This window comes from Gadus chalcogrammus, chromosome 22 (genome assembly GCF_026213295.1).
Source record: "Gadus chalcogrammus isolate NIFS_2021 chromosome 22, NIFS_Gcha_1.0, whole genome shotgun sequence".
Classification (NCBI taxonomy): Eukaryota; Metazoa; Chordata; class Actinopteri; order Gadiformes; family Gadidae; genus Gadus; species Gadus chalcogrammus.
Window position 1 is genome coordinate 3706614 of NC_079433.1, and position 27908 is coordinate 3734521.

Here is a 27908-nt window from a genome sequence, read left to right on the forward strand (position 1 = left end):
TGTAGTATTTATTATATATTTCATCTATTATTCTCCATTGTTTTCTTCATATCTTCTGTTTGGTTGCCGAGTGACGGAAGCTCACGTGATCGTCGGCTCACATCACATGACGGAGACATAAGTGGGAAGCCCGGAACCGCAAACATACACAAACACCGATCGCCTAGCTTCAGTTTAAAGTTTGATTTCTGCCGCACGCACAGAAGAATAACATGCTCCGGGGAATGCTATGAACCGATCTTATACGTATATAACACAGTGACTTGACGAACGGGAGTCTAACATGGGGATCCTCGCCAACCTGAGTCTATTACTCCCTTTCCTGCAGGTTTGCTGTGGTGTGGGGTCTCATTTCAACAAAAAGCTGAAGTTGCAGGTAGACTGATCGTTTATTTAACTTTATTTTGCTGTTTTACGTTTCACACCGCGTTGAAATGACCGTGCATTCACTTCGGTCTTTTTTTTTTTTTGACTGTTTGACTGACCCCATTTCAGTCAGCTCAGGTCCATTCGTTTGAACATTTCGTTTCCCTTTCCTTTCTAGTCCCGTTAACATGGCTCTATCATGTCCTGTCCTGTCCCCTAGTCTTTTCCCCTGCTCAGTCCGCTGGTGGTCGAGGAGCAGTTGTTGTGGGTGAGTAATGCAACCGCGGGGGTCAACACGTTTCGCATCCCCCTGCTCACCTTCACGCCGAAGGGGAGCCTGCTGGCCTTCTGCGAGGCCAGGAAGTTCTCCTACAGCGACACGGAAGCCAAGTTCTTCGCCGTGAAGAGATCCGTAGACAAGGGTGGGTCATTATATTACAGTATGTTAGATTGGATCCAGAGCTCAGAAACAGGTTATAGAGGAGCATTTAGGGACATATTGCGAAAGGATGCCTGCTGCAGATAGTGTGTGGACGTCACAATCTTCAGGTCACCAGTACATATCAAAGTTACTTCTTTTAGGTTCGCTACACACCACTTCAATATCTCCGTGCAAGATAATGGCATTGATTCTTATTGTGGATGTGTATGCATATGCGATGTTTGTAAAGGGTGCAGTTAAACAACACAAAAGAAGATGGCCGCACAATTAAACTTAGGCAGGTAGAGGGTTTGGGTGTGTCACTGAATCTTTACCTTGAACACCACCCTTCCCCCTGGGGCATATGCTCTGTAAGTCATTAAGGCCTAAAAAAAAAAAAAGTTTGGTTCCTGTTGGTTGTCAGTTGAGGTCATGGGTAGGTAGGGAATTTATTTTATTTTTTTATTTTATTTTTTCCAGCGGCAGCGAATGATAGGTAGGTTGTTTTAATTTAAAAACGAGAAAATTCGCTCATCCTTGTACAGAATGAAGAGGTGCTGTACCAAAACGTAGGGTCGGTCGGAAACCGGAACCAAACAATTTTTTTTTTTTGGCCTAATAGCAATTTGCTAAAACCTGATGCAATGCATCTCTCCTTAGTCTAAACAAGGTTAATGTTTCTTTGTTCTTCTAAATTTACATTACATTACAAAGGGTCTACTTAAAGGTTGGGTATGGAATTCGCTTTTTTGGCAATTTTTGCAAAATTACTTGAAATCCTTATCATAACCCACTTACAGCCACTGAGTTAGAAGTACTGACAGGAAAATTAAATAAGTCAATCATCTGTGGAACGGGCAGGGCTCGAAAAACTCCAGCCAATGATTTCCAGAGCCACCGAGTTGCATTGGACAGTGAGTACGTCAATCAAACGGTCGTACTGCATTCCCCCGCGCCCCGCGCGCGACCCCTTCGTGCAGTACTCGTGACCCAGATCAAGCTCCTGTTTGTTGTTATCCTGCGGTAGCTACTGGAACTAGTTAATCCACATTTGAACCTAGCAGTAGAAGACAATTCTATTCGCCATGTTGTTTAACGAAAACATACGCTAGCCTGGCTCGCTCTCGCGCATCTGTGTTCGCGCTCGTGCATGATTGCGCGTCCATGTACTTGGAATGGGTGGAGTCAGAGTCAGCGTTGAAGGAGAGGGGGTAGGACCATTTGAGTTGTGTATTTTCAAAATCTGCTGTCGTTTCGCAAATCCCATACCCAACCTTTAAGGACTTTATGCCATTTGAAATGGACTTAATATAAGTGTATAGTCATATGAAACAAATGTACGTTTTATTAGGGGAAAACCTACTTACCTACTTTTATATATATATATTTTTTTAACTATATTTACTTTATTTTGTATTGTTGCTGCTTTGTGTTGAGGAACCAAGCCTTAGAAGTTTACTCTTGTGTCTTTGTACAATAAGATAAATGTCACTCTGAAACTGAAGAACTAGACAATTTGACCCATCGCCCGCATTCGGTATGTGACTTGCTAACCTGTTTGTGTCATCACCCCCACCACAACCCCCACCCCCACCTCAACCCCCACCCCCACCCCTCCTCCTCCTCCACCCCCACCACAACCCCCACTCCCACCCCTCCTCCTCCTCCACCCCCACCACAACCCCCACTCCCACCCCTGACTACACCCCACCCAGGCTCCACCTGGTCCCCCATGTCCTTCATCCTGGACGACGGCCCGCAGGTGGACGGTCTGAACCTCGGCGTGGTGGTGGTGGACGAGAAGGCCCAGTCGGTCATACTGGTGTACACCGTCTGCTTCCACCAATACAAGTGCAGCACGTCCAGCGTGATGATGGTGGAGAGCCTGGACGACGGCCTCTCCTGGACCCGGCCCCGCAACCTCTCCGAGCAGCTCGGGGTGAAGAGCTTCGCCCCCGGGCCCGGGTTAGGTCTCCAGGTCAGAAACAACAGTGCTCAAGCTTCTTGTGCCACGGTTCTGAGATTGTTAGGGATTCATGGCTTTATGAACTTGTGACATTACATGATTTTATTGTGAATGTATTTAAGTGCGTTCTTTCTGTATCTCTCTCTCCGGCCGTGTGACTTAAGATCAGCTCCTGACTGTTGGAATTCAGCCTTCATTTTTTGGGTTGAATGAAACAAATCAATATGCCTCTCTGTTCTGCTTCTGTTTTATTGGATTATATGCAGCTGTTGGAATGTGTATGTTCTCCGAGGGTTCATGTGGATTTTCTCTGGTTGATATGGTTTCCTCCCTCACCAAAATACATCCATTTTGTATTGTATTTATCTATTTCTTTATTTTTGTTGTTCTAGGTGTACTACATACTCAAATGGGTGGGGTGGGTGGGATGTATTTGTCGTCTGAATGTGTATTTAAAAAAAATGAATGCATGGATATCTTAGTTAAAATATATGCTCAGTGTATTCTGTGCTCATCAACATTTCCCCCCCCCCAAAAAATACATCCGTTAGATTAATACTCCTGCCAGTGCCCTTGACCTAGGCACCAGGCAGCAGCCCTTGAGTTGGTCCTTGGGCCTTGCCCCGTGGCTGCCCAATGCTCCTGGCCCTGCTTGTGATGGGTTAAACACAAAGATCTCATTTTGTGCATAGTACTTGTACACATGGACCTAGCAATCTATGAGGTCACCAAGGTCCTGATGTCTGTAACTTTTCTAGCGATGAAAATACAATTATAAACGAAATACAACTGTATGCAAAGTCAGCGGTCGAGAACTTCTCCGAAGTTCAAAATCAAACTGAAATCCCGCAACTGAAGCCTCAGCCCCCCAGTATCTCACTATTACTGAAACCCTGGCTTCGGCCCTGCTTGTACATGTGCCATGACGAATCAAGAATGCCCTTGCGTAAAGGGCATTCTTGATTTGATATTCTGATTATGGTCCCACGTTCACGCAATGCAAGGGAGTTACGGCCTTGCGGACCCTGCTTGCGTCCACCGCAAGGGCCTGACGTGCGCCTCCCAAAAATTTTAACCTTCCGTCGAGGCGACGCAGCAGCAAGGGCTCCGATTGGTCCGCTCACCGAAACCCGACGCAGAACCAAAAACAGGTTCACGCCTGCGTGGAAGCGTCGGCGTGGTCCTCGCGTCGCGTGAACGCGGGACCACGATCAGCCCTTAACTCGCGGCGCCTCCCCCCTCTCCAGAAGCGCCACGCCCCTCACAAGGACCGGCTGGTGGTGTGCGGACACGGGACCCTGAAGGGCGACGGGGTCTTCTGCATCCTGAGCGACGACAGCGGGAAGACCTGGCGCAACGGCGCCGCGCTGAAGAGCGTCCCCTACAACCAGCCCAAGCAAGCGCTGGACTTCAACCCCGACGAGTGCCAGGTAGGACCGGGCGCACCCCGGGGCCCTTGGGGCCTTTTGGAGGCCTGGGGGGGGGGGGTCAGGGGTCAGGGGGTTGTGTGTCTTTTCACCGGATGGCCTTGGTCTCCTCTGGTTTGCATTTAGGTTCAGGGGACCTTTGGCAGAAAAAGCTGGGGTCGTTGTGTCGCACTTCATCACAATTTAGATTTGCTGAACTCGTTTTATTACTAGGTACTTTGTTTATCTTATTATATTTTAACCACGGGTCTATCTTGACCTCAGTTAAGCTTGGCTTATCTTTTCTATCTTTTGAGCTTCTCAGTTTCCCCTCAGCGTCTTGTCTCCTGTCCCGGCTAGCTCCCTCACTGCCTCGTCGTTCCTCCTTCTCCCACCCCCCACCCCCCCCCCCAGCCCGTGGAGCTGAGCGACGGCAGCATCCTGGTGAACGTGAGGAACCAGAACCAATACCACTGCCACTGTCGCATGGTGGTCCGCAGTCTGGACGGGGGGGAGACCCTGCCCGTGGAGGAGCTCTTCTTCGACAAGAACCTCATCGACCCCGCGGTGGCGGCGGGCATGCTGGAGAAAGAGGGGAGGGTGTTCTTCACCAACCCGGCCCACCCTGAGAAGAGTAAATACGACCACCAAAGCCAACGTGTTATTATTATTATTATATCGCTATATTTGCTTATCGTTGGACTCGTAGCATAATTGCCTAAGTCATATTTTAAGGTCCCTGTTATATTTAGCGTCAAGAATACCTTAGTCAGATAGATGACTTAGGCAGATAGTGATTATGGAATGTAAAAAGCACTCTGATTGGCTTAGATATAGCCAATGAGGCACAGTGAATCAGCTGCATTAGGAGAGCAGAGTTAGGTTGGATATCCCAATTTGCCCAAAATACGATTCAGGCAATTATGCTGCGAGGTTAACGATATTGGAGTGTGATAGGCTAAATCTCCCACAAGTTGTGACATCCTTGTAGCACCAGAGATTCGCTACGGGACGACGGTTGAATTAACTCTTGTTAAATGGTTCTGTTGGGTTGTTAATTAATCCCAGACTAGAAATGCGGTTGTCAGCGGCTCACAGCAGAACTACAGGACAGTAATACTAGGATAATTCTGAAAAAGGTTAGAAAAATGTGCAAAGATTTATAAAAAAATAAAGATTAATTTAGCTTTTGGTAATTGATTCCCTATTAATTAATTACTTAAGTTGCTCTTGTGCTTTGATCAACTAGGCAAGAGTAACTGTTAATTTAGCAAACATTCTCGTCTTAAGAAACTTTAATTTAATTTTATGATGAGGGATCGAACACAGGAACTTTCAGATCGGAGATAAACACCAAAGCCATGGCACAATCTGGACCCCTGTGCATCACAGGCCCTTTGATTTTCTACAACAAATACATAAAACGGAAGGCGTTTCCAGGAGCAGCAGCATGATAATGTGACCGTGTAGTAGATATATGACTGAGAACATGTCTCTACCTCTGTGTCCATCCTGTGCTCTCTCTCTCTCGCCCTAGGGGTGAACTTCACCCTGCGATGGTCGCTGACCAACGGCCAATCCTGGGAGAAGGATATGCTCCAGCTATGGCCGGGTCCCAGCGGCTATTCCTGCATGACCACGCTGAACGGCACCACGGAGGACAGGAAATTCATCTTCATCCTCTACGAGCGAGGCAAACGAGACTCTGTGGAGACTGTGGCGTTCGCCAAGGTTGACATCTACGGGGGTCTCTAGAGGCAGGGAGGTGCAGAGGCAGGGAGGATATCCATGGACAGTACGGGAGGGTCGTGAGGGCACGTTGTTGTTTGGTATTCATTGAGATTTTTTTTAATGGAGGTCAGTTGTCGCACACTCGCGATCCAAGCCCTTGTCCTGGACCCGAAGATAAAAATAAAAATATAGAAATAAATGTTTTCACTCAGATAAAAAAATAAGCTAAATAAAGCTATTATCATTGTTTCAGGAAATTTTTAAATAGTTGCTTTTTTTTATCAGACGTTCTCACACCGAAAAATTCACATAGGTTGGATGCACAATATGAACACCTATCATGTTATTGTCTTAACTTAATAACAGATTTTAAGGGAGCCTTCGTTGAGTTCATAAAAATGGAAGATTGTTGGCGTGATTCATTTGGAAGATGGAGGGAAAGGGACAAGTCTGACTGTGAATTGATCATTATTTTCCATAGGGGGGCTGCGTGCCTGGTTACAAATGGGTTTGTATGTAGTCAGTCATTCTAGATTTTATCTCAGCCGCTGGTTGATAAGGAAGGAATGGCTTGCTTATGCATATGTCTGCGTTTGATTCATGTCAAATATTTGTAACATATTCTGCTGATGTCAATTATTCTTAACTTTTTTTATTGCACTGGAGGCTAATCATTGGAATGTGCATTTGCTAAATCAATTCATGACACAATACATTCTTGTTTGTTGATTTGTAGTCAGAATTTTGGACTGTTTTTCACTACCATATTTATCAGTTTTCTTTCACCTATACAGTTGCTTGTACATGTGTGTGGATATCGCTTTTTTATAGAATAGGACAACATGCAGAAATGTGTTCACAAATGCGTGAGATGAGAATAACTTCCAAACCCCAGTTTTGTACATTAAATAAATACAATTAAGAATAATCCATTATTTGTATGACTTTAAACAGCAAGCTTTGCAGTAGTCCTACCTAATGATGGCTTTTTTTTTATTTATACAATACAACATGATTGATAGCACAATTTGAAGAAGATGGGAACACAAATGTATCTCAATTCTGTATTTGTAAGCTTTTTGGCCAAGTGCAGGATGCACTTTTGCCATGGTTATAATGTTAATATGAATAATTTAAATTGGAGATGGATATACTTTTTAAATAAATAAAGACTATATTCAAAACGTTAGTGTGCATTTCATTTTTTAAACACCTTATATAAACATTGTGCACAGTGGTTACTATTTCAACGCATATTATTTATTTTTACAAATAAACAATTCGCCCAAAAAAATCCTGGACGGATTGTTCCATGGTTTGGTCTTCGAGGTCCCAAGCGGCACCCATCTCACGGTGTCACCCAGTAGCCGCTGACGGCTCTTGTATCGACGGATCGGGTAGCCAGCAGAGCCCACTCTAACATTTTGTTTTTCCCTTTTTCATTTTTTTGCGGGAAAAGAAACGAGTACAAGTAAGCAGCTTTTTAAAAAACCTTATCCTTCAATGTGTTTTATTGGGTGATATTACTTCCAGGTCGCCTGGTTCTTCGGTTTAAACCCCAACTGAAGAGCTAAATCTCCCCGAGGTCGGGAGAGCTAACGACGTCCCAACGCCGCTCGGTAAAGTTAGCTTAGCGGTTAGCATCTAGCGACGAATAGCTAGGAAGCTACGCAGCAGAGCTAACGACGTCCCAACGCCGCTCGGCAGTTAGCTTAGCGGTTAGCATTTACCGACGACTAGCTAGGAGGCTACGCAGCAGAGCTAACCTCATTATTCTGCGATACAACCTCGAGACGAGTCGGGACAAGAACAGGTTGGTGCTTGTTATCAAAAGGTGTCTTTTACACTCGTATGTCCTTTACATATGGACACTCGGACGAGCGACCCCACTAAACTGCGCCGTTTTATCGCCGTTAGGCACGGGGAACATTTAGTCCGGGTCGAGTCTATTTCACGGTATAAAACCGATTCTCCGCCGTTGTTAGCTAGCGAGGCTAATGCTAGTGTCGGGGCAGCCGCGGTTTGATTCTGCGTGTGTGGGAGCTGGTGTCGGCCGAAATATACACACTTATGATCAGTGGTGTCCTCGAGGCACCCGGGATCTCCCCTGTTACCCCGTGTGTTTAAATGCTCTTTTATGCGAAGACTACGACCGGGAGCAAAGCTCTGTATGATGCTGTGTTGCTGTTGCTGTTTAGCTGGTCGGGTCGTGTAATGCCGGCTGTGCTGCGGTACTACACACTCCAGGTGTTTTCATAACCGGCTTTAACCAAGTGGAGAGGATGATAACGTGTGTGTTGTTGTTGTGTGGGACGCGTTGAGGCCATGCCGGGGGGTCAGCGGGCTGGTTCCCGGCGGTGGACAGCCCGGTTCTGGTGTAGCTCCGGAGCTAAAGCGAGGCCTATCCTCACCGCCATTTTGTGTTGTTCTCCGTATTAAATCACATCCATCGCCTCGTCGCTGTGGGTGGATTATAAACCCACCGGCACCTGTCACGGTGTGTGTAATCTAGACACGGATCGGACCAGATGACACGGGGTGGCTTGTCGGGGTTATTGCACGTAGTTTGGGGGAAATTATGTACCTTCGGCCGCCCCCCTCCCGAGGTGCCGTCCGCGGCCCTCCTCCGAGCTGGGCAGCCAGTTAGCACTGGGCGAATAAACCATGCAATGTGTTAAAAAAAAGCACACATTTTGATGTGCATTGTTCAGATGTGTCGCCTTGGAACAACGTGTAACTGTGGGGCAGGTTGTTGTGATAGTCCCGGCGGCCTGCGTCCCGACTCCCGGGGACCGGTGATGCGTGTTGCCCGTACCACGGCTCACACTATGGGGATTTCGAAGGCCCTTGTGTTGCAGTCGTCGCATTGCTAATCCCTTAACGTTTAGTTTGCAACCGTCCTACGACCTAATTTTCTAATCTCATCGGCCTTGTGGCTCTCGGGGGCAGTGCCATGGAAAACAATGGCCGGGGACGAACCTACGACGCTGTGTTTACGGTGCATATTGGCCGGTTCGTTAATAACTCCGGTCATTACCGGGCACCGCTGCGTTTCGTGTTGTGCGCCGTCGTAACTGTATAATAAGCGGCACGCCACTCCGTGCCCGTTGCCACCGTTTTCCACGGTTGGCGGTGTGTTGTGTAACGAGACACAGTATGCTGCTTCCACTCGGGATGCTGAGGATGTTCCCACTGTCGGGTTCCCGTCCCACCAATCTATCGCACGTACCTGTCAATCAGCAGGCGTTGACAATGACGTTGTGATAGAGCAATCGTCTTAAGGGGTTTACGTTCAGAACATGTTGTGTGTGTGAATAACATGTTTTGCACGAACGTGATGCTTTGTAGAAGGCCTAGGGCAATGTGCGTAGCAACGTTACAGCAGGGCACATAACGTGTTGTTTTTTTCCCGTTGCATCTAGTGAAATGTGTATGAATTGGGCCGCTGTCAGAACAGTGTGTTTTTTAATGATGTGCTGGGCAGATGTTGCCATGGAGACAACTTCCATGTCAAGGCAAGGGATAGATGGAGATGGAGAGGGAGAGATAAATAATCTGCTCCATAATGTGTCATCCATGCTTTGGATGCTTGCCCCCCTTGTCTTTAGTACATACTGAGGTGTAATGTACAACAGTAGTAATTGCAGTCGTTTTAAGTGTGTTATGCTTCTTGCACAGAGGCTTGTTCTCAACAGTTCCGTGTGTGATGACTGTTGTCTGCTTTCATGCATACCACGTTTCAAATGTCTCTCGCTCTCCATATCTTATAATGTATTTTTGTCTCTCCCCACGTCTGTCTACACCCCCCCCCCCCCTGTGCTTTCTCTCCATGTCTCCCTTCCTATGTCTCTATTTCTCTCGCTTCTCTCTCTCTCTCTCTGTCTCTGTCTGTCTCTCTTGTCCCCCCCTCTCTCCACCCAGTCTCAGGGCTCACCATACTCAATGAGCGGACAGCGCAATGTCAGAGCGCTCTGGGCAAACTGCAAAGGGGAAGGATGGCAAAACCAAGTATGCGTCTCTCAACCTATTTGATACATACAAAGGAAAAAGCCTTGAAGCACAAAAGCCTGTTGGTAGGTATCCCTCCTTTCCACCTCACCCAACACTACAACCATCTCCTTCTCACGCACAAATCCATGCAACGGCACCACGGCAGCCATTCCGGCGTTTAGGAGACACGCTTTGATCAAAAACCACAGTGGATATTCAGTAGGAAAGTCATTATGGAGCAGGATCGGTTTAAGGGCCGTCTTGCTGTAGGATTCCTCCAGGCAAGACCGCCGAAATAGCCGGGCGGTAGTCTAAGCCAGAACCGGCGCAACCCCCTACCTGCTCATTAATGACATGCATCTTAAATGCACTGGAAGCTGCCGCTGAATGATTCAATAGTAAGTAGTATTAATGAGAGGCCTTAGAGGGTTGGCACCAAGATGAGTGGTCCTAACACGGCTCATCTCGTGTCAACATCACCCCGATTGATTTCGCATTCAAAGTGTCAACCGAAAAGAATAGGAATGTTATTTCTAGCATTCCTAACATAAGGCTGCAAACGTAACATCCTTCGTGCTCCTGAAGATCTTTGGTCTACTGTGAAGTAGCTGAGAAGAGACGTGTCCATGCATGCAATACAAAATATCTTCAATTACAATAAGGGCATTTAGCAGACGCTTTTATCCAAAGTGACTTACATCGGTTAATACACACATTGACACACCGACGGCAGAGTCAACCATGCAAGGCGACAGCCAGCTCGTCAGGAGCAGTCAGGGTTAAGTGTCTTTAAAAGACATGGTTAAACTTCATTGTTGACGTTTTTCTTCTGCACCTCCTGCCGATGATGTAACGAGAAGTATAGTCCCCCTCAGGCCTTGTATATCGTCTCTGCTTGCAGTCATAACACACCATGGTCTTAACCTGGGACTTGTTCTTAGTCTGGGAATCTGTTTTGGTTTCGTTATCGGTCTTGTCCTGGGTATAGTGGTGCTGCACTGGCTCCAGCTGCAGATTAGTGCAGGATCTGCCTATTCCCCCCTGGGAGTGGTGGTGCTGATTTCACCCGACCATCGACAAGAGGCCCCGTTTCAGACGCTTGGAGCCCAGCCCCATACTCCCAAGGCTTTGTCCCCGGATCACACTATATCTTTTCGGGATTAATAACACACACGTGGGAGAGATGAACGAGAGAGCTTGTATTGTAACAGTGGCCCTGAAGGGGGAATGATATCATGATGGTGAGACGGCACTGGACCCCACACCTAGATGGAAGCTCCTTTTCCGCACAGGATCCAGCCACCAAACCATAGGCCTCTCCCCCCGTCTCTCGCACCGTAGAGAGGCTGTTCTCCAAAGGCCGGCACCCCCCTTACCAGCAGCCTAGCGTGAAGGCAGTCCTAGGCAAGAGGCCTGACCCCCCTCACTCTCCCGCACACTCCTTAATGGCATGCATCTGAACAAACTGCGAGTGGCTTTGGATAAAAGCTTCTGCTGAAAGACTAGATTGTTAAATAGTCTATCAAGGCTTTTAAGTGACCCGGGAGAGAGCGGGAGAGACTGGGGCTCCAGTGTTTCTCAAGCGTCTAATCCTTACTGGCCGGTGTCTCCGAGAGCTTCCGCTTCCCGCTCTCCTCTCCGCGCGTACAGCCAAGTCAGCAGCGAGCTCTGCTCCCTGTGGAGGTTTATTTTTTCTTGTCGGTGTCGAGTTGCAGTGTCCTCATTTGCTAATGCTCCTCCATCTCCCTGGTCCCCCCCCCCCCTCGCTCTCTGTGTCTGTGTCTCTTCCTCATTCTGCTTCTTTCTCCATCTCCCCTTATCTCCATATGTCTCTTTCTCTCTCATTCTCTCGTTCTCTCCATCTCCCTCTCTCTCTCTGTCTCTCGTTCTCTTGTTCTCTCTATCTCTCTCTCTGTCTCTCGATCTCGATCTCTCTCTGTCGCTGTCTCTCCCCCCCCCCCCCCCCCCCCCCCCCCCATCTGTCTGTCTCCCCGTGTCCGTCCGGGTTCTCTCCATCAGTTCCCCCCCGCCATGGCCTGCAGTCTCTTGGTAAAGTTGCCTCCGCGCGGCGCATGCCCCCCCCCGCCAACTTGCCCAGTCTGAAGGCCGAGAACAAAGGCAACGATCCCAACGTCTCCCTCGTTCCCAGAGACGGCACAGGATGGGCAAGCAAGCAGGACCCAGCAGACCCAAAGAGGTAGAGGGCCGTCCTCGCTCACACACTCTCTCTGTCTCCATAGGTCTCTCTGTCTCCATAGGTCTCTCTGTCTCCATAGGTCTCTCTGTCTCCATAGGTCTCTCTCCCTCTCTCTCTGTCTCCATAGGTCTCTCTGTCTCCATAGGTCTCTCTCCCTCTCTCTCTGTCTCCATAGGTCTCTCTGTCTCCATAGGTCTCTCTCCCTCTCCCTCTCTCTCCATAGGTCTCTTTCCCTCTCCCTCTCTGTCTCCATAGGTCTCTCTGTCTCCATAGGTCTCTCTCCCTCTGTCTCCATAGGTCTCTTTCCCTCTCTCTCTCTGTCTCCATAGGTCTCTCTCCCTCTCTCTCTCTGTCTCCATAGGTCTCTCTCTGTAGGTCTATCTCTGTCTGCCTCTTTTTTTGAACTTAGTCTACATATAATGTATTAAAGTATTGATACTACAAATATGTAATAATAACCCCATCTTCAACACTCTGCTCCCTCTCCTCTTCTCCTTCTTGATATCCTCATCTTCCTCCACATCCCCTCTTTACTCTCCTCTTCCTCCTCCCTCTTCCACCTCCTCTTCCTCCCCTCTCTTCAGTACCGATGTATTGTCAGCACAGCCGCCGGAGTTGCCGCCGCCTGGGGTTTCACCGACGCCTGCAGCCTCACAGACACCGGTCCAGACCCTGCCCAGCACCCCTCCGCCCCCAGAGGTGGGCCCCCCCAACACGTGCACTCACACACGGATGCGCACACGCAAAAAAAGACAATCATTGGAAGACTTGAAAAAAGAAGGAAGCACTTCAAAAACGAAATTGCATACATTTCCTAACTTTAGAAAGGGGGAAAAGTTACAAGAGGGCAAATAATCAATGCACAGACACAGACATGCATTGAATTCAAAGCTGCAGCAAACAGAAATGTCGAGACCGCATTTAAAAGGAATTAAGTGTCGCGAGGCAGAACTCGCATACGTGGTGCATAAACCTAAAAGCCTATTTCCAATGATCAAATGGACCACCCGCTGACATCTGCTCCCTCCCCCTCCAGGTCCCGGCTCCCACCACGGGCCTGGCCGCAGGGGCAAGGTCCTGGGCACAGGCCAGTGTTACACATGGAGCTCAAGGAGATGGTGGGTCCCCCGGTCTCCCCCTTCTTAAACACTTAGAGAGTGTGTTTTAGAGAGAGAGGGACGTGTGTTGTGTGTGTGTCTGTGTGTGTGTCTGCGTGCGTGCGTGCGTGCGTGCGTGCGTGCGTGTGAGACGGAGAGAGACTTAACTGGCTTCAAAACTCCCTGTGTGTGTGTGTGTGTGTGTGTGTGTGTGTGTGTGTGTGTGTGTGTGTGTGAGATGTATTTCCATGGTTGGGCGTACACATAAGAGCCGTTGTTTTAAGAACGCCAGTGTGTTTAATAGGGCTGGGTATCGTGGCCAATTTCCTAAATCGTTTCTATTTCGATTCATAAGGTTCTGAGTCGATTAATCACGATTTGATTCGATTAATCTGCTCTTAAATAATGAAAATGGCTCAACTGTGTTACAAAATACAAATGTACTTGAATTTTTCTCTTAATCTTAAACAACAGGTTTTAAGTGCAAACTTGTACATCGGACAGTTTAAACTTGCGCTTTAAACAAAAGTGTCTCGAGTCTCAAAAGTGCAATTTTGAAATTAGAAAGGAATTGCAAAAAAAATTGCCTAAAATTCAAATTAAATCGATATTTCTACCCAGCCCTAGTGTTTAAGCCGTCTCACTGCATCCTCTGCAGGTGGAAAGGGATCAAGCCAACCGTCGCCATTCTCTCGCGAGGAATTTCCCACCCTGCAGGCGGCTGGCGACCAGGACAAGGCTGGCAGAGACGGGGCCACTGCCGATCAGTGGTCTGGGCCCGGACCAAGCCTCCGCCCACAGAGTGAGTACCCGGCCAATCACAGGCCTCCCACGCTAGCGTCCCAGGCTTCGCGCCGCCTGGCGGCAGGGACTAGTTTGAGGCGTCGAGGGTTCAAGCGATGTCCCCGATGAGCGCGTGACGCACCAGGGGGCTTTGGGGTTTAAAACGGGGGACGATAATGAGTGTTTGGTACGCGTCGGTGACGTGGGATTAAGATGCACACGTTGGGCGATCACGGAAGTTGTGCAATGTCTGTAAAGAGTATTTAAAACTTGAAACCAATGTATTATTATTAACACTAATGTTATTTATCAGTATGATACAATATGATAAAATACTTATTTTAAATGTTAAGTCATCTCTGGCGTGATGTCCGCTGTTGCGTACTGTCGCTGACCTCTGACCTCCTCCTCAGACGTTACCAACTGGCGGGAAGGTGGCGGCCGAGGCCCGTCGCCCGGACCGCCTGGCGAAGGGGGGGCAGAGGGTGGCGGGGCCCTAGCCATGGAGGGGGGACCCCAGGGCCCCCCTCAGAACCACCAGGGCCCGGGAGGCCCTAGAAACGCGCCGGCAGGCAGCGCGGCTCTGCCCCTACCCCAGCCCCCGGTTGGCCCCGGGTTCCCCGCCTACAGAGGGATCATGCCCCCCTTCGTAAGTCCCCACCTGCTCTCCCATCTCCTACTCATCTCCTACCCCTTCTACCACCTCCTATATCCTACCCGTATCCTATATCCTAATACCCCCCCCATCTCCTGTCTCCGAAATAATTCCAACTGTCTAACATTTCCTATCTCCTACCCAGCTCTCATCCTTACCCAAATCATCCCTCACCCGACTCATCCCCCATGTCAACCCGTCTTATTATCTCCTACCCAACTCTTCCCCTATTTCCTACCCGTCTTATTATCTTCTACCCAACTCATCCCCTATCTCCTACCAATCTCTCATCTCCTACCCAACTCATCCCCTATCTCCTACCAATCTCTCATCTCCTACACAACTCATCCCCTATCTCCTACCAATCTCTCATCTCCTGCACAACTCATCCCCTGTCTCCTACCAATCTCTCATCTCCTACACAACTCATCCCCTGTCTCCTATCCCATCTCATCCACGGTCTCCTACCCATTTCTACTCCTTCGTCTCCTGCCTATCTTGCGTCTCCTGGCGCCTATCCATATCTTTTCATCCATCTCCTACCTAGCTCTCCTCTCCTGCTTCCTACCCAGCTCATCTCCATTCTACTACCTATTTCGCGTCTCCTGCCCCCTATCCATCTCCCCTCCCACAGGGATCACCTTTACCTCAACTGACAAACCTGCCGCTGCAGCGCACGAATTCAGTGAAATGCTGCAGAATTGCTGCTGCTGCTGCTGCAGTCATACTGTCCCTTTCTGCACTCTCATGCATCTAATGAAGCCCCTCTGGTGTGAATAGGCTGTTCTTCTATATCTGGTTGTGGTACAATGTGTTCTGGAGCCAGAGATGGGGCCTAATTGATCCCAGAGGGGTCAACCAGGTAGCCGAAAACAGGGCAGCAAATAGATGGTCCATATTCGCTCCACATTTATTCAGTAAAAAGCACACACGGGGTGTTTATACGTGTATCTAGAATATGCTTCACATAAAGAGGTATATGTTCCTAGTCTTAAATATAAAATACAGTGTTTCCACGTATGTTTGGGTCCTTGAGAAATTGTGATGCAGTGTGTGGATGATCCAATGACACTCTCTCCTCTTCCTCCGGCCCTCCCTCCAGATGTACTCTCCCTACATGCCCTTCCCGGCCCAATACGGCCCCCAAGGGCCCTACAGGTTCCAAGGGCCAGGTGACGGGCCTCCTCCCAGGTAAGAGAGATCTGAACCCTCTATTGATAAAGTGTGTGTGTGGGGTTAATGGGGATGTTAATTGGGACACTGGATGGAGTGTGTGTGTGTGTGTGTGTGTTAGTTAGGCCTTTTCCTCTAAATAACTCTGATCATTGGGGATCTAAACCATTCACTGTTCAGCTGGGGAGTAAAACAAGAATCCCTAAAGTTTTACTGGGGTCACTCAATAATAATCGTTCAATATTAAAATGCAGAGTAGGCGATCAGAGCTGCCTATCTAGAGGAGGGCCCAGTGTCCGAGCGGCTTCAGGTGGTCTGTGTATGGGGATGCTTTAAGGCGCGCTCCTCTCCCTGCAGGTTCGCCCGGGCTCCGGACGGCAGGGCCCACTGTGGGCCCCGTGGCGGCGGAGGCGGCGAGGGGCCGAAGCGACCCTCCATCCTGAAGCAGGACGACCTGAAGGAGCTGGACGAGCTGGACCACGACGGAGACGAGGGCTGGGCAGGTCAGCTGGGGCGCCGCAGTGCAGTCAACATGCACACACGCACACGAACCCTGCACGCACTCAAGACACACGCACGGGCACACACTCCCACACAGCTGCACACACATGTTTGCAACACACATTGAAAGACACCCGTTTGCAAGCATACATGTACACATACGTGTACACATACGTGTGCACATATGTGTGCACATATGTGTGCACATATGTGTTCACATATGTGTGCACATATGTGTGCACACACAGGCTTGCATGCACATACTTGGAAAGAAGCATGAAAGCACACAAACATGTGACTCACTAAAACAAACATTACAGACATTATCTTTCTTGGCGTGTGTATTGGCGTGGCCGTATAAGCCTTTCACCCATCACGATGCATTGTGTTGCTCAGCTGGGCAATGTCTGCGTGTAGGGCTGAACAGAAGGCATTGTGCACCGGTAAGTGCTTTGACTCATCCTAGCAACCAGAACACACTTCCTCACAGACTGCACCTTGTTGCTGGCAGTGAAAGCTGAGCTGTGCTCGCAATGCGCCACTATTCATATGCTGGTAAAACACAAGACGCTGCTTTTAACTTACTGCAACGACTTCTGACGACACGCGTAACGTAAAGCCCCCAGGAGGGGTATTTTATAAGAACAATGCATAATACATTTTATTTTATTAATTCAGCCGTGCTGCACGGAATAAAAGTCACTTTGTCCGTCAAATCGTAAACTAGAAGTGTAAAATATAAGTCAAAGGATATGTACGGTTCCTGTGTGAGTGCCCACTCCTTCCAGGCTCGTGTCAACGTTCTTCCCCATACCAGACAGTGTCAGAGTTCAGGTCTCTGAATGTTTAATAAGATGTACTGACGACTGGTATATATGCCATACTTAAGTTTGGCCCACCTCTCTAGCCTCTAAATGTTTGATCAGTTGATGATTCGCTGGCTCGCGTTTGAGCTTTGCTCACACATCCACTGAGCCATCGTGGCTGGTCAGCAGGATAGAGCCATCCCATAATACTAGCACTCTGTGGTGGAAATGTCCTACATGTCACTCTACTCTTCCTCAAGCCACTTACCTGTCTGTCTGAGATAAAATGGTACTTTCTTAATCCCAGGTGGGATTTTAGTACAGAAGTACAGAAGTACAGAAACAGTTTCTGCATACACAATGAGTAGTTGCAATGTTCATATAATGATGCAAAAACAAACGTAACTACGACAGATGGTCGCTGTCCACAAAGGCACAAAAGGACACCTATAATTAAACATAGTAATACATGAACAAGTCCGATCCGGTTGGTCGTGTGTGAGTTGAACTGTTAATTACCCTGCATTCGTCTGTCCTCCGGGCCAACGCTGTGTGTTTGTTTGCTTGTTTGTTTGTTAACCCATGGCAACGGTTCAACCGCATTCCCTAACCCTGCCTTGTGATTGGCTCTGTGTGTTTGTCTGCGTCTGTGTGACCAGGGGCACACGAGGAGATCGACTACTCGGCCAAGTTGAAGTTCAGCGACGACGAAGGCGAGGAGGAGGGCTACGAAGAGCGCAGCGAGAGCAAGAACGGCCCACGGTACGGCGAGCTGTCACTCACACGTCCACGGGCGACACAGACCCCAACAAATATTTAATGTGCCCCTATGGAAGGGCGCACACCGGTGCTGGGCTTTCAGGGTTTACCGTCAGCACTTTACAGCTGGGGCGGCCGCCTAAGCAACACGGGCCTGCCGCCTTAACTAAGACGTCAAATAATCTAAAGTTCATTCACTCTGAGTGTATAGATCAGGCTGCAAAGCAACAGTCTGACAGCCTGCATGAAAATAAGCATCAGTGGTCCACCACACATTTTCTGCGGGAAATACTGACTTTCATGCGGCAAGCACAAGTGTGTCCCTGCTTTTGCTATGGGGGTTCTCCTTCTGCTATGGGGGTTCTCCTTCTGCTATGGGGGTTCTCCTTCTGCGGAAACAGACCATTGACCACCGTTCGAGTGTTTACCCTATGGCTCTTTCAACTACGTCCTGATACTGGGTGGGGTACTTCTTGTATGAGGGCGTAGCTCTTTTATGAGCATGAGGAACACACCATGTCATGGTAGATGGATGGATGGACGGAAATCAAAGGGACTGAGGACATTGTCCGTGTCATGAAAGACTGGGCGTTGTGAGATCGTCGTCTCAGAGTTTCATCTAATGGATCTTCCGCTGCACATGAATATAGAGAGGGCAGCAGGATAGTCGAGATGGTGAATCTCTGTTTCCCAACCTCGATATTCAGTTTTAACTAATCTTACATTTGCATTCATTGCAAGTCGCCTTCGACTGAAGCCTCTGGTAAAATCACTGAATCCATAACATCCATTTCACAGTATATGTGGAGCCCGGTTGGACAAATGTGTTGCGGTTTGGCTCATGGTGGCAGTTTAGTCGTGTGCGGCATTTATTGGAGGTGCTGCTGGTTCTGATGTATGATGATTATTATTTATTATCATCTATTAAGTCTTATTATATTCTCTTGTCTCTATGGTCCCACCCTGTTCCACCTCCCCACCCGGTTCCACCTCCCCACCCGGTTCCACCTCCCCACCCTGTTCCACCTCCCCACCCTGATCCACCTCCCCACCCTGTTCCACCTCCCCACCCGGTTCCACCTCCCCACCCTGATCCACCTCCCCACCCGGTTCCACCTCCCCACCCTGTTCCACCTCCCCACCCTGATCCACCTCCCCACCCGGTTCCACCTCCCCACCCTGTTCCACCTCCCCACCCGGTTCCACCTCCCCACCCTGTTCCACCTCCCCACCCTGATCCACCTCCCCACCCTGATCCACCTCCCCACCCGGTTCCACCTCCCCACCCGGTTCCACCTCCCCACCCTGATCCACCTCCCCACCCGGTTCCACCTCCCCACCCGGTTCCACCTCCCCACCCGGTTCCACCTCCCCACCCGGTTCCACCTCCCCACCCGTTGTGTGTTCTGACGTGTCTCTCCTCTTCGCCCCCCCCCCCCCTCAGGGACCCCCAGAGGCCCCAGGACGGCGCTCCCCAGGCCTCCCGCTCCCGGGCCTCCGACAGCGGGGGGGAGCCGCGCCGCGGACCCCCCTCGAGCGCAGACGACGGCCCGCAGCCCCCGCCCTCCAGCAAGCCAGCCCGGGCCGAGGAGGGCGGAGCCGGATGGGGCGGGCAAGGCCCTCCGGCCAATCACCAGGTAGAATGAGAAGCCAATCGCGGCGGTCGGCGAAACATGGCCAAAGAGCCTCGGTTGTACCTCTGCGGAGAAAGCCGTCATGGGCGTCTTCACCGACGAAGACGTTTAGGGTACTGCGTCGCGATTCACCTAAAACGTCCCAGATCCAGTGCCGTGTTTATGACGATGTTAAGACGCGGTACACGATTGAACACGTGTGCCCATCTCGTTATGTAAAAATGAACTGGTGAACGGTGCGGGAAAGGACACGTTGTTTCCACGTTGTCGGGAGAGGTCCATGTCGCCGGCACTGCGGGCTTCTGCTGTTGCCGTAGCAACCCACAAAGTATAAATCATCCCTGAACCCAATAACCCTCATGCTGGAGGCACGATCTGTTAAAACCCATTCCACCGGTCGTCCTGTCACCAAACCACCTGGCCGGAGCAGCAGCTGCCGGGCAGTGTGTGTGTGTCAGTGTGCGTCAGTGTAGTGGTGTTACTGTGTGTGTGTCAGTGTAGTGCGTCAGTGTGGCGATGGTCTAACAGTGGGCTGCCTGTGCACAGGGGCGCAGGTCAGGACTGGGTGGCCCCCGGGAGCAGCCCTCCCCCCCACCTGGCCCCGCGCTGGGACAGGGGCCCTACTCCTACTACCGACAGGTAGATCCCTGGATGGGGCCTCATGTGGTCGTCCGGCATCCACCACCCATAATTCATTTTTTAATTAATTCATTTTTTTATAGATTTTATTCATCAGGTAACTTATTGTCATTTAGATTAAGGGACGGATTTGAACTTTTTTTTATTATTATTTTTAATTTTTATCGGCAGATTTTTTTGTTCGTCATATTCCCTATTTATTTACTTTTAGTTTGCGTCCTCCATCCGACCCCGCCCGCTCCAACGCACTGCAGAAGCCCCCATCACGAGTCACGGCACGCTCCTTTAGCCTCCAGAGTCCTCCGCCTAAACCCCTCCCCCTTCCCTCCCGTAGGACCGCCCCCAGAACCAGTCGGCTCCGCCCCCAGCGGGCGCCATGAAGCCCGGCGGAGGCCCGGCCCAGCAGCAGCAGCAGTCGGCGGCCCCGGCCGGCGGCCCCTCGGGGGCCTCCCCCGCCCCGCCCAGCCTCCTTGGCCCCGGGCCCCAGGGCGAGGACGAGGACGAGACCTGGCGCCAGCGCCGCAAGCAGTCGTCCACCGAGATCTCGGCCGCCGTGGAGCGCGCCCGGCGCCGCCGCGAGGAGGAGGAGCGCCGCATGGAGGAGGAGCGCCGCGCCGCCTGCGCCGAGAAGCTGAAGAGGCTGGACGAGAAGCAGCAGCAGCTGGGGGGGGCGGCGCCAGCAGGAGCAGGGGGAGGAGGAGGTGGAGGTGGTGGTGGATCCAGCGGAGGGGAAGGAGGCGGCGGCAGCAAGACCCCCAGCCTGGACGGGAACTCGACGGTCGCCACCGCTGGAAGCCCCACTCCCTCCCTGTCCGCCTCGGCGTCCTCGCCCAACGTCAGCCAGCCCGGCTCGCCCTGCGTGCCCCACGACGAGCCCCCCCTGCTGTCAGTGCCGGCCGTGGTTGTGCCCGGGGCCCCCGACAGGCAGAGGGCCAACAGCAGCAGCAGCTACGAATCAAACAGTGGTGAGTTAGTGGTGATGCAGCTAACAGTGGTGAGTTAGTGATGATGCAGCTAACAGTGGTGAGTTAGTGAGGATACAGCTAACAGTGGTGAGTTAGTGAGGATACAGCTAACAGTGGTGAGTTAGTGAGGATACAGCTAACAGTGGTGAGTTAGTGGTGATACAGCTAACAGTGGTGAGTTAGTGGTGATACAGCTAACAGTGGTGAGTTAGTGGTGATACAGCTAACAGTGGTGAGTTAGTGAGGATACAGCTAACAGTGGTGAGTTAGTGAGGATACAGCTAACAGTGGTGAGTTAGTGAGGATACAGCTAACAGTGGTGAGTTAGTGAGGATACAGCTAACAGTGGTGAGTTAGTGAGGATACAGCTAACAGTGGTGAGTTAGTGAGGATACAGCTAACAGTGGTGAGTTAGTGAGGATACAGCTAACAGTGGTGAGTTAGTGGTGATACAGCTAACAGTGGTGAGTTAGTGGTGATACAGCTAACAGTGGTGAGTTAGTGAGGATTAAGCCAGCACTGGTGAGTTAGTGAGGATACAGCCATGACTAACACTGGTGAGTTAGTGGTGATACAGCTAGCACTGGTGAGTTAGTGGTGATCCAGCTAGCACTGGTGAGTTAGTGGTGATACAGCTAGCACTGGTGAGTTAGTGGTGATACAGCTAGCACTGGTGAGTTAGTGGTGATCCAGCTAGCACTGGTGAGTTAGTGGTGATACAGCCATGACTCCAACACTGGTGAGTTATAGTAAAGCTATGCATTGTCACAGTTGCGTCGGTGGCTCTTGGGTCTTCCCCCCCACCGTCTGCTAAGGACCATGAATGTGTTTGTGTGATGCAGACGCCCAGCAGCCGTGCCCCCCGCCGCTCGTCCTCCAGCCCCCCCTGTCCCCTCTGGAAGCTCCTCCTCCGGGGGAGGCTGCGGAGGAGGAGGTGCTGGCTCCTGCCCACGTCCGCATGGTGGCAGGAGGAGGTGGAGGAGCAGGAGCTGATCCGGTGAAGGTGGAGAGCATGGTGGTGGCAGCAGCAGCAGCAGCAGCAGGAGGTGGAGGAGGAGGAGGTGGAGCGAACCGTCCAGCCAGCGGACCCCCGTCTGGCCAGGGCTACTCCAAGTACCAGAAGTCCCTCCCACCGCGCTTCCAGAGACAGCAGCAGGTTAGCGTCGTGTTTAACTACCCACATAGATTTCTGTTAACGAGTCGGGCCTCTTTAATATACGACCGTAGGCCCATTAATGGGCCCTTCTGGCCCGAGTGTCTGACAGTACTATAATGGTGTCGGTGTTCCCAGTGGTAATGTCTTGCGCTGGTTTGGACAGGGTCATTCAGACCACAGATTTCATTCAGAGTGACAGGCAGGGGGGGGGGGGGGGGTCAGGGATGCCCGCAGGTGAGACTGTAGACGTGTTGGTCCTCACACCCTAAGTGCCACGTCCTCTGCTCCAGACGCTATTGAAAAGCTAACGTGCTTAGCTCTTCTTCATTCCACTGTGTTTGCTAATGACCAATCGGCGAGCGATGCCTTGTGCCTCATCCCCTCGTACCCTACGCTCTTCTACGTCCACAGGAGCAGCTTCTCAAGCAGCAGCAGCAGTGGCAGCAGCAGCAACAGCAGCAGCAGCAACAGCAGCAGCAGCAGCATCAGCAGCAGCAGCATCAACAGCAGCAGCAGCAGCACCAACAACAGCAGCACAGCCAGGTGTCCCAGAGCCAGCTGCCCCCCCAGCAGCAGGCCCAGCAGCAGGGCCCCTCCCCGGGCCCCACGCCCCAGCCGGCCCCGGGGGCCAAGCAGGGCGGCCAGCTCTACCCGGCCGGCGCAATGGCCCGGCCCCAGCCCCTGCCCATGAACTACGACCCCCGCTGGATGATGATGCCCTACATGGACCCGCGCATGATGCAAGGCCGCCCCCCCGCCATGGAGTACTACCCCGCCGGCATCCACCCCTCCGGTAGGTCACAGTGCGTCAACGAGACGTAGCACCACCCCCCCAAACCCCCTCTCATATCATTTGTTTATTAAATGTTTGTTTGGTACCCGACACTTAGTACACTTCGTGCTCGACGAGGGAAAGCTACCTCATTGGTTACTGGTTCTCGCTCTGTATCACCTTGTATGAATATTTGATATTCCGCTTTGATTTTTCGGCTAGATTAACGCCCTTCAACATCCTACTAGTCTTACTTCTTAAGTTACCCAACGTTGGTATTTGACTCAGCCTTTAAGTAAACGTAAGGTACGTTGAGTACATTAAGGTACGGCGTGCCTCTGTGATCCTGACCGGTCCTCCATGTCCTCGTCCCAGGCCTGATGGGGCGTGAGCGCTCAGACTCGGGAGGTTCTGGATCGGAGTCCTTCGACCGCCAGCAGCAGCAGCAGCAGCAGCAACAACAGCAGCAACAACAGCAGCAGCAGCAGCAGCACCAAGGCCACCCCCATCGTGGGACCCCCCCCATGGACCCGAAGATGGCCTGGGTGGCGGAGTCGTTCTCGGGGGCGGGGGGTGAGGGTCGAGGGCTCACCTCCCCGCTGAGGCAGAAGCAGATCCTGGAGGAAGAGGAGGTGGTGAAGAGGCCCAGGTACTGGCACACACAGCGATGGACAACCATTTACATTTAGGGCATTTTGCAGACACTTTTATCCAAAGCGACTTACGACTAGTACAATTGCAAGACAAAGGACAAACGTCATGTCGCTGTCGGTACAGTAAGGAAGTACATAAAAAGAAGTGCCAAGCACCTACAATCGTTAGGTTAACCAATTCCCTTTTACAACAAAGATAGCTAGGATAAAATGCTACAGAGAAGATAACTATTTTTAAGTGCCAGGACGTGTAACATGCAATAAGTGCGTAAGAACCAACCGTTGAATGACCACATGAATGATTCACATTTCTGAAGTATTTTCTGGTAATTTAGTTGATGCTTTTTGCTGAAGCATCTTTATTTAGATGCATGGAACCAATCAGCAGGTCGGTCTTAGGAGGGCGTCTTCCTCTAAGAAAGCTTCAGGGAGAGTGTGGCCGACGGGGAGTCCAGCACCCTAGCTCCTGCTCTGTTACGTTATTGATGATGTCCAGATGACCAATGATTGATTGGGAGGATTGACTGACTCAAGATGCAGTATACCTCTGGTACTTAACTCACCCTTCCCCCTCACTCTCTCTCTCTCCCCCCCCCCCCCCCCAGGAGTGACACCCCGCCTCACCGCCCCAGGGATGGTGCTCTGGGCCCCATCCAGCAGCCCAGCGCAGGCTCGGGCCCCTCCAGCCAGACGTCCCCACCCCCTCAGGGCCCCGGCCACCACCCCCACCACCACCACCACCAACAGCAGCAGCAGCACCACCAACAGCAGCAGCAGCAGCAGCATCACTATATGGGCGGCAGGGGGAACTACAGTAACTTCCCCGAGCAGGGCTCCAGGATGCAGCAGCAGCAGCAGCTCCAGCGGGGCCCCGAGAGAGGGGCCCTCCAGCACGGCTTCACCCACCAAGAGGAGGCCCCGCCACGGGGCCCCCAGCAGGGCCAGGTCTGGGCCAACCCCCACCCCCACTACGACCGCAACGGCAGGGCGGACCTGTCGCCCATCGAGGGCGGCTCGCACCACCACCACGGCCACCAGTCCCACCAGCCCCAGCAGCCCGGCTTCCCCCACAAGCCAGAGAACGGCCGCGAGAGAGGCGGGGAGGCGGCGGCGGCGGCCAAGAAGGCGGAGCCAAACTCTGCCTCGCTGCTCAACCAGCCCTCCGTCTCCTCCTCCTCTTCCTCGTCGTCTTCGTCCGCTAGGGAGGAGGGCGGCGGCAAGGCTCTGCAACACCTCCCCGCCCAGAGGGAGGCCGAGGGGGCCGGGGAGAGGGGAGGAGCCGCGGAGAGAGGAGCGGGCGGCGGCCTGGGCAAGCAGCAGGAGAAAGGAGGCCCCGGCTACGCGGCCCACTCCTCCCAGTCGGGCGCCCACGGCCCCGCCCACGCCCAGCAGAAGGGCGGCCCGAGGGGCGGTCGGGAGCACAAGATGGAGACCCAGTGGGGCCCGCGGCCCGGCAGCAGCAACGCCACTCCCCTAGGCCCCGCCCACAACAGGAGGCCGGGGGGCGTGAACAGCGCCCGCGGCGCCCTCGCCGACGACACCGCCAACGCCGCCGACCACAAGGCGTCCAATCAGGGCGCGGGGGGCGGAGCCAACAAGCGGGCGGGCCCCATCAAGAAGCCCGTGCTGAAGGAGACGACGACGACGATGACGAAGAGGGAGGGAGGAGAGGGAGAAGGGGCGGAGAAGACCGCCTCCGGGAAGGACAAGGAGCAAGATGGCGGCCAGTCAGCGGCGGCCAAACAGGAGGGGCCACAGAGCGTGTCCTCGGGACCCGGGAAGGAGGAGACCGGGCCGCCGGCCAAGCCCCGCAACGGAGGGAAGGAGCGCGCTGAGCGAGGAGGAGCAGGAGGCGCGGGCAGAGCCACCAAAGACCCCGACGCACCTCCCGCCGGGTTCCCGGGCTCCTCCTCTCGACGGGAGAGGGAGCGCTCCTTCGAGGCGGCGGGGGGAGGAGGCCCCGGGGCCCCCTACCCCGCCGGCATGCCCTCCAGGAGCAGCCGGGCCAGCCGGGGCCGCGGCGGCGAGTTCTACGCCCGCGGCCGCGGCTACCGCGGCAGCTACACGGCGGCGGCGGGGCCGGCGGCCGCCAGCGGGGCGGGGCGCGGCCGCGTGGCCAGCCGGAGCGGCCGGGACTACCGGGCCCCCGCCGGCGCCGGCTCCGCCTCCTCCGCCTACCACCACCAGCAGGAGGCGAAGGGCGAGGGCGGCCGGCACCACGGCGCCGAGCGCTCCCAGCACAACCCGGGGCGCGCCCGCAACCGCAGCGAGACGCGCAGCGAGGGCTCCGAGTACGAGGAGATCCCCAAGAGGAGGAGGCAGCGCGGGTCGGAGACGGGCAGTGACAGCCCCGCCAGCGACCCGGGTCAGTCGGACAAGGAGGACGCCCGCAAGGCCGGCGGCCCCGCCAAGAACGGCGCCGACGCCCCCAGCGCCGCCGCCGCCCACCCCGCCGGCTCGTCGGGCCCCCCCAGGGGCCCCCAGGCCCGGGTGTTCACCCCCCGCGGCGTGCCCTCCAGGAGGGGCCGGGGTGGTGGCGGTGGCACAGGGGGGGGCGTGTACCGGAGCGGAGGAGGTGTAGCGGGAGGCGGCGGACCCCCCGGGGGTCACCGAGCGCCGCCCGGCTCCGCCCCTCATGGCTGGTCCTCCAAGGCCGCCGCCCCCGCCCGCAAGCAGCAGCAGCAGGCCCCGCCTCCGGCGCCCGGCCCCAAGGACCCCAGCCGCACAGGGGTCCCCGGGGACAAGAAGGAGAAGGTGTCTGAGGGAGGCCACGCCCCCACTCAGGTAGCCCCCCCAGCGGCGGCGGCGGGCCCCCTCGTCGGGTCCACCGCCCCGCCCGTCCCGACGGAGAACGGAGGCCCCCTGCCGCCGCAGACGGCGTCCGCCGGGGCGCCCCCCGCCGGGCGGGGCTTCAACTCGCCCGTGCCCGCCGACGGGGGCTTCGAGCGGCCCCGCCGCCGGCGCCACGGCCGGTCCCAGCACCAGCAGGACAAGCCGCCGCGGTTCCGCCGGCTGAAGGAGCGGGAGAACGCGGCCCGCATCAACGGGGGCGGGCCGGGCCCCGTGGGGCCGGCCGGCGGCGGCGCCCAGGACGGGTTCAACACCCAGAACAACAACAACAACAACGCCAGCAACAACGCGGCGATCATCACCAACAACAACGGGCAGCCGGCCGGGAGCCACGCCCCCCCGGCGCCGCCGCCGCCGCCGCACCACCACCACTACAGCCAGGGCAAGGCGGGCCCCCAGATCCACGCCCACGGCGCCAAGTCCCCCGACTTCTCCAACCAGAACTCTGACCAGGCCAACGAGGAGTGGGAGACGGCCTCGGAGAGCAGCGACTTCACCGAGTTCAGGGAGCGGGATGGAGGAGGAGGAGGAGGAGGAGGAGGAGGAAGGGAAGGAGGGAAGGCCTACCCCCCTGCTCACCACCACCACCACCACCCGTCCAGGGGAGGGGGAGGGGGAGGAGGCGGGGGAGGAGGTCCGGTGGAGCGCGACCTGGCCGGGAAGGAGTCCGCGGCCAACAAGAGGAGCTTCTCCAGCCAGCGGCCCGGCATGGAGCGTCAGAACCGGAGGGTCGGAGCTCCCGGAGGAGGAGGAGGCGGAGGAGGCGGAGGTAGAGGTCCACGCGGCCCACAAGGAGGAGGAGGAGGTGGTGGTGGTGGCGGCGGAGGGGGGATGGGCAACGGAGGAGGAGGAGGAGGAGGAGGTGGTGGCAACCGTGGGGAGAGGCGCGGTAACTGGCCCTCCCCCAAGAATAGGAAGTGATTGTGAATTATTGTTATTCTCAGAAAGGGCCCGCCTCCTAGCCCCCCCCCCCCCCCCCCCTCCCAACAGATCCTCACCTTCCGTTACCACATTGGCACATGAGATGTGTGTATGCACGGAGGCGGTGTCCGCGTTCGATGCCCGCACCTTCCTTTCTCCTCCTCGTCATCAGCCGTCCGATGTGACCCCCCCACCCCCCCCATCCGGACTCAACCGGACCACGACCCTCTTTTAGACCTCGCCCCTTGTGTCCCCGCACCCACCTAACACACACATACCTACACGCACGCACACAGATCCAGACGTGTGTTAAAGCGATCGGGGAGGTGGTGGGGTTCAATCGATCTGAAGTAGGCTGAATTTTTTAACGTCCCGGAACGGGTTTTTCTGCCCTGTTGCCGGGACTTCGGTCACATGGCGTCACGTTCGCCCACACCCCCCCCCCCCCCCAGCCCCCCATCCCGCCA

The 27908-nt window shown here is 53.6% G+C and overlaps 2 protein-coding genes across 2 annotated transcripts; both read left to right on the forward strand.

Moving 5' to 3' along the window:
* The first annotated feature begins 76 nt into the window (after positions 1–76).
* neu1 (neuraminidase 1) lies at positions 77–7078 on the forward strand. The gene is made up of 6 exons (XM_056582746.1): positions 77–376; positions 587–788; positions 2503–2765; positions 4001–4183; positions 4574–4793; positions 5697–7078. Exons 1-6 carry the CDS (start codon positions 284–286, stop codon positions 5912–5914), a joined length of 1179 nt encoding a protein of 392 aa, XP_056438721.1. The 5' UTR covers positions 77–283; the 3' UTR covers positions 5915–7078.
* Positions 7079–7149: 71 nt separating this feature from the next.
* Positions 7150–27441, forward strand: prrc2a (proline-rich coiled-coil 2A). Its single transcript, XM_056583406.1, has 17 exons — positions 7150–7361; positions 9812–9963; positions 11900–12077; positions 12662–12776; positions 13114–13195; positions 13833–13976; positions 14371–14606; positions 15715–15803; positions 16143–16288; positions 17752–17854; positions 19296–19488; positions 20032–20124; positions 20459–21089; positions 21932–22245; positions 22657–23038; positions 23393–23666; positions 24276–27441. The coding sequence occupies exons 2-17, from the start codon at positions 9849–9851 to the stop codon at positions 27439–27441; spliced, it is 6261 nt and encodes a 2086-aa protein (XP_056439381.1). The 5' UTR covers positions 7150–7361; positions 9812–9848.
* Positions 27442–27908: the final 467 nt, after the last annotated feature.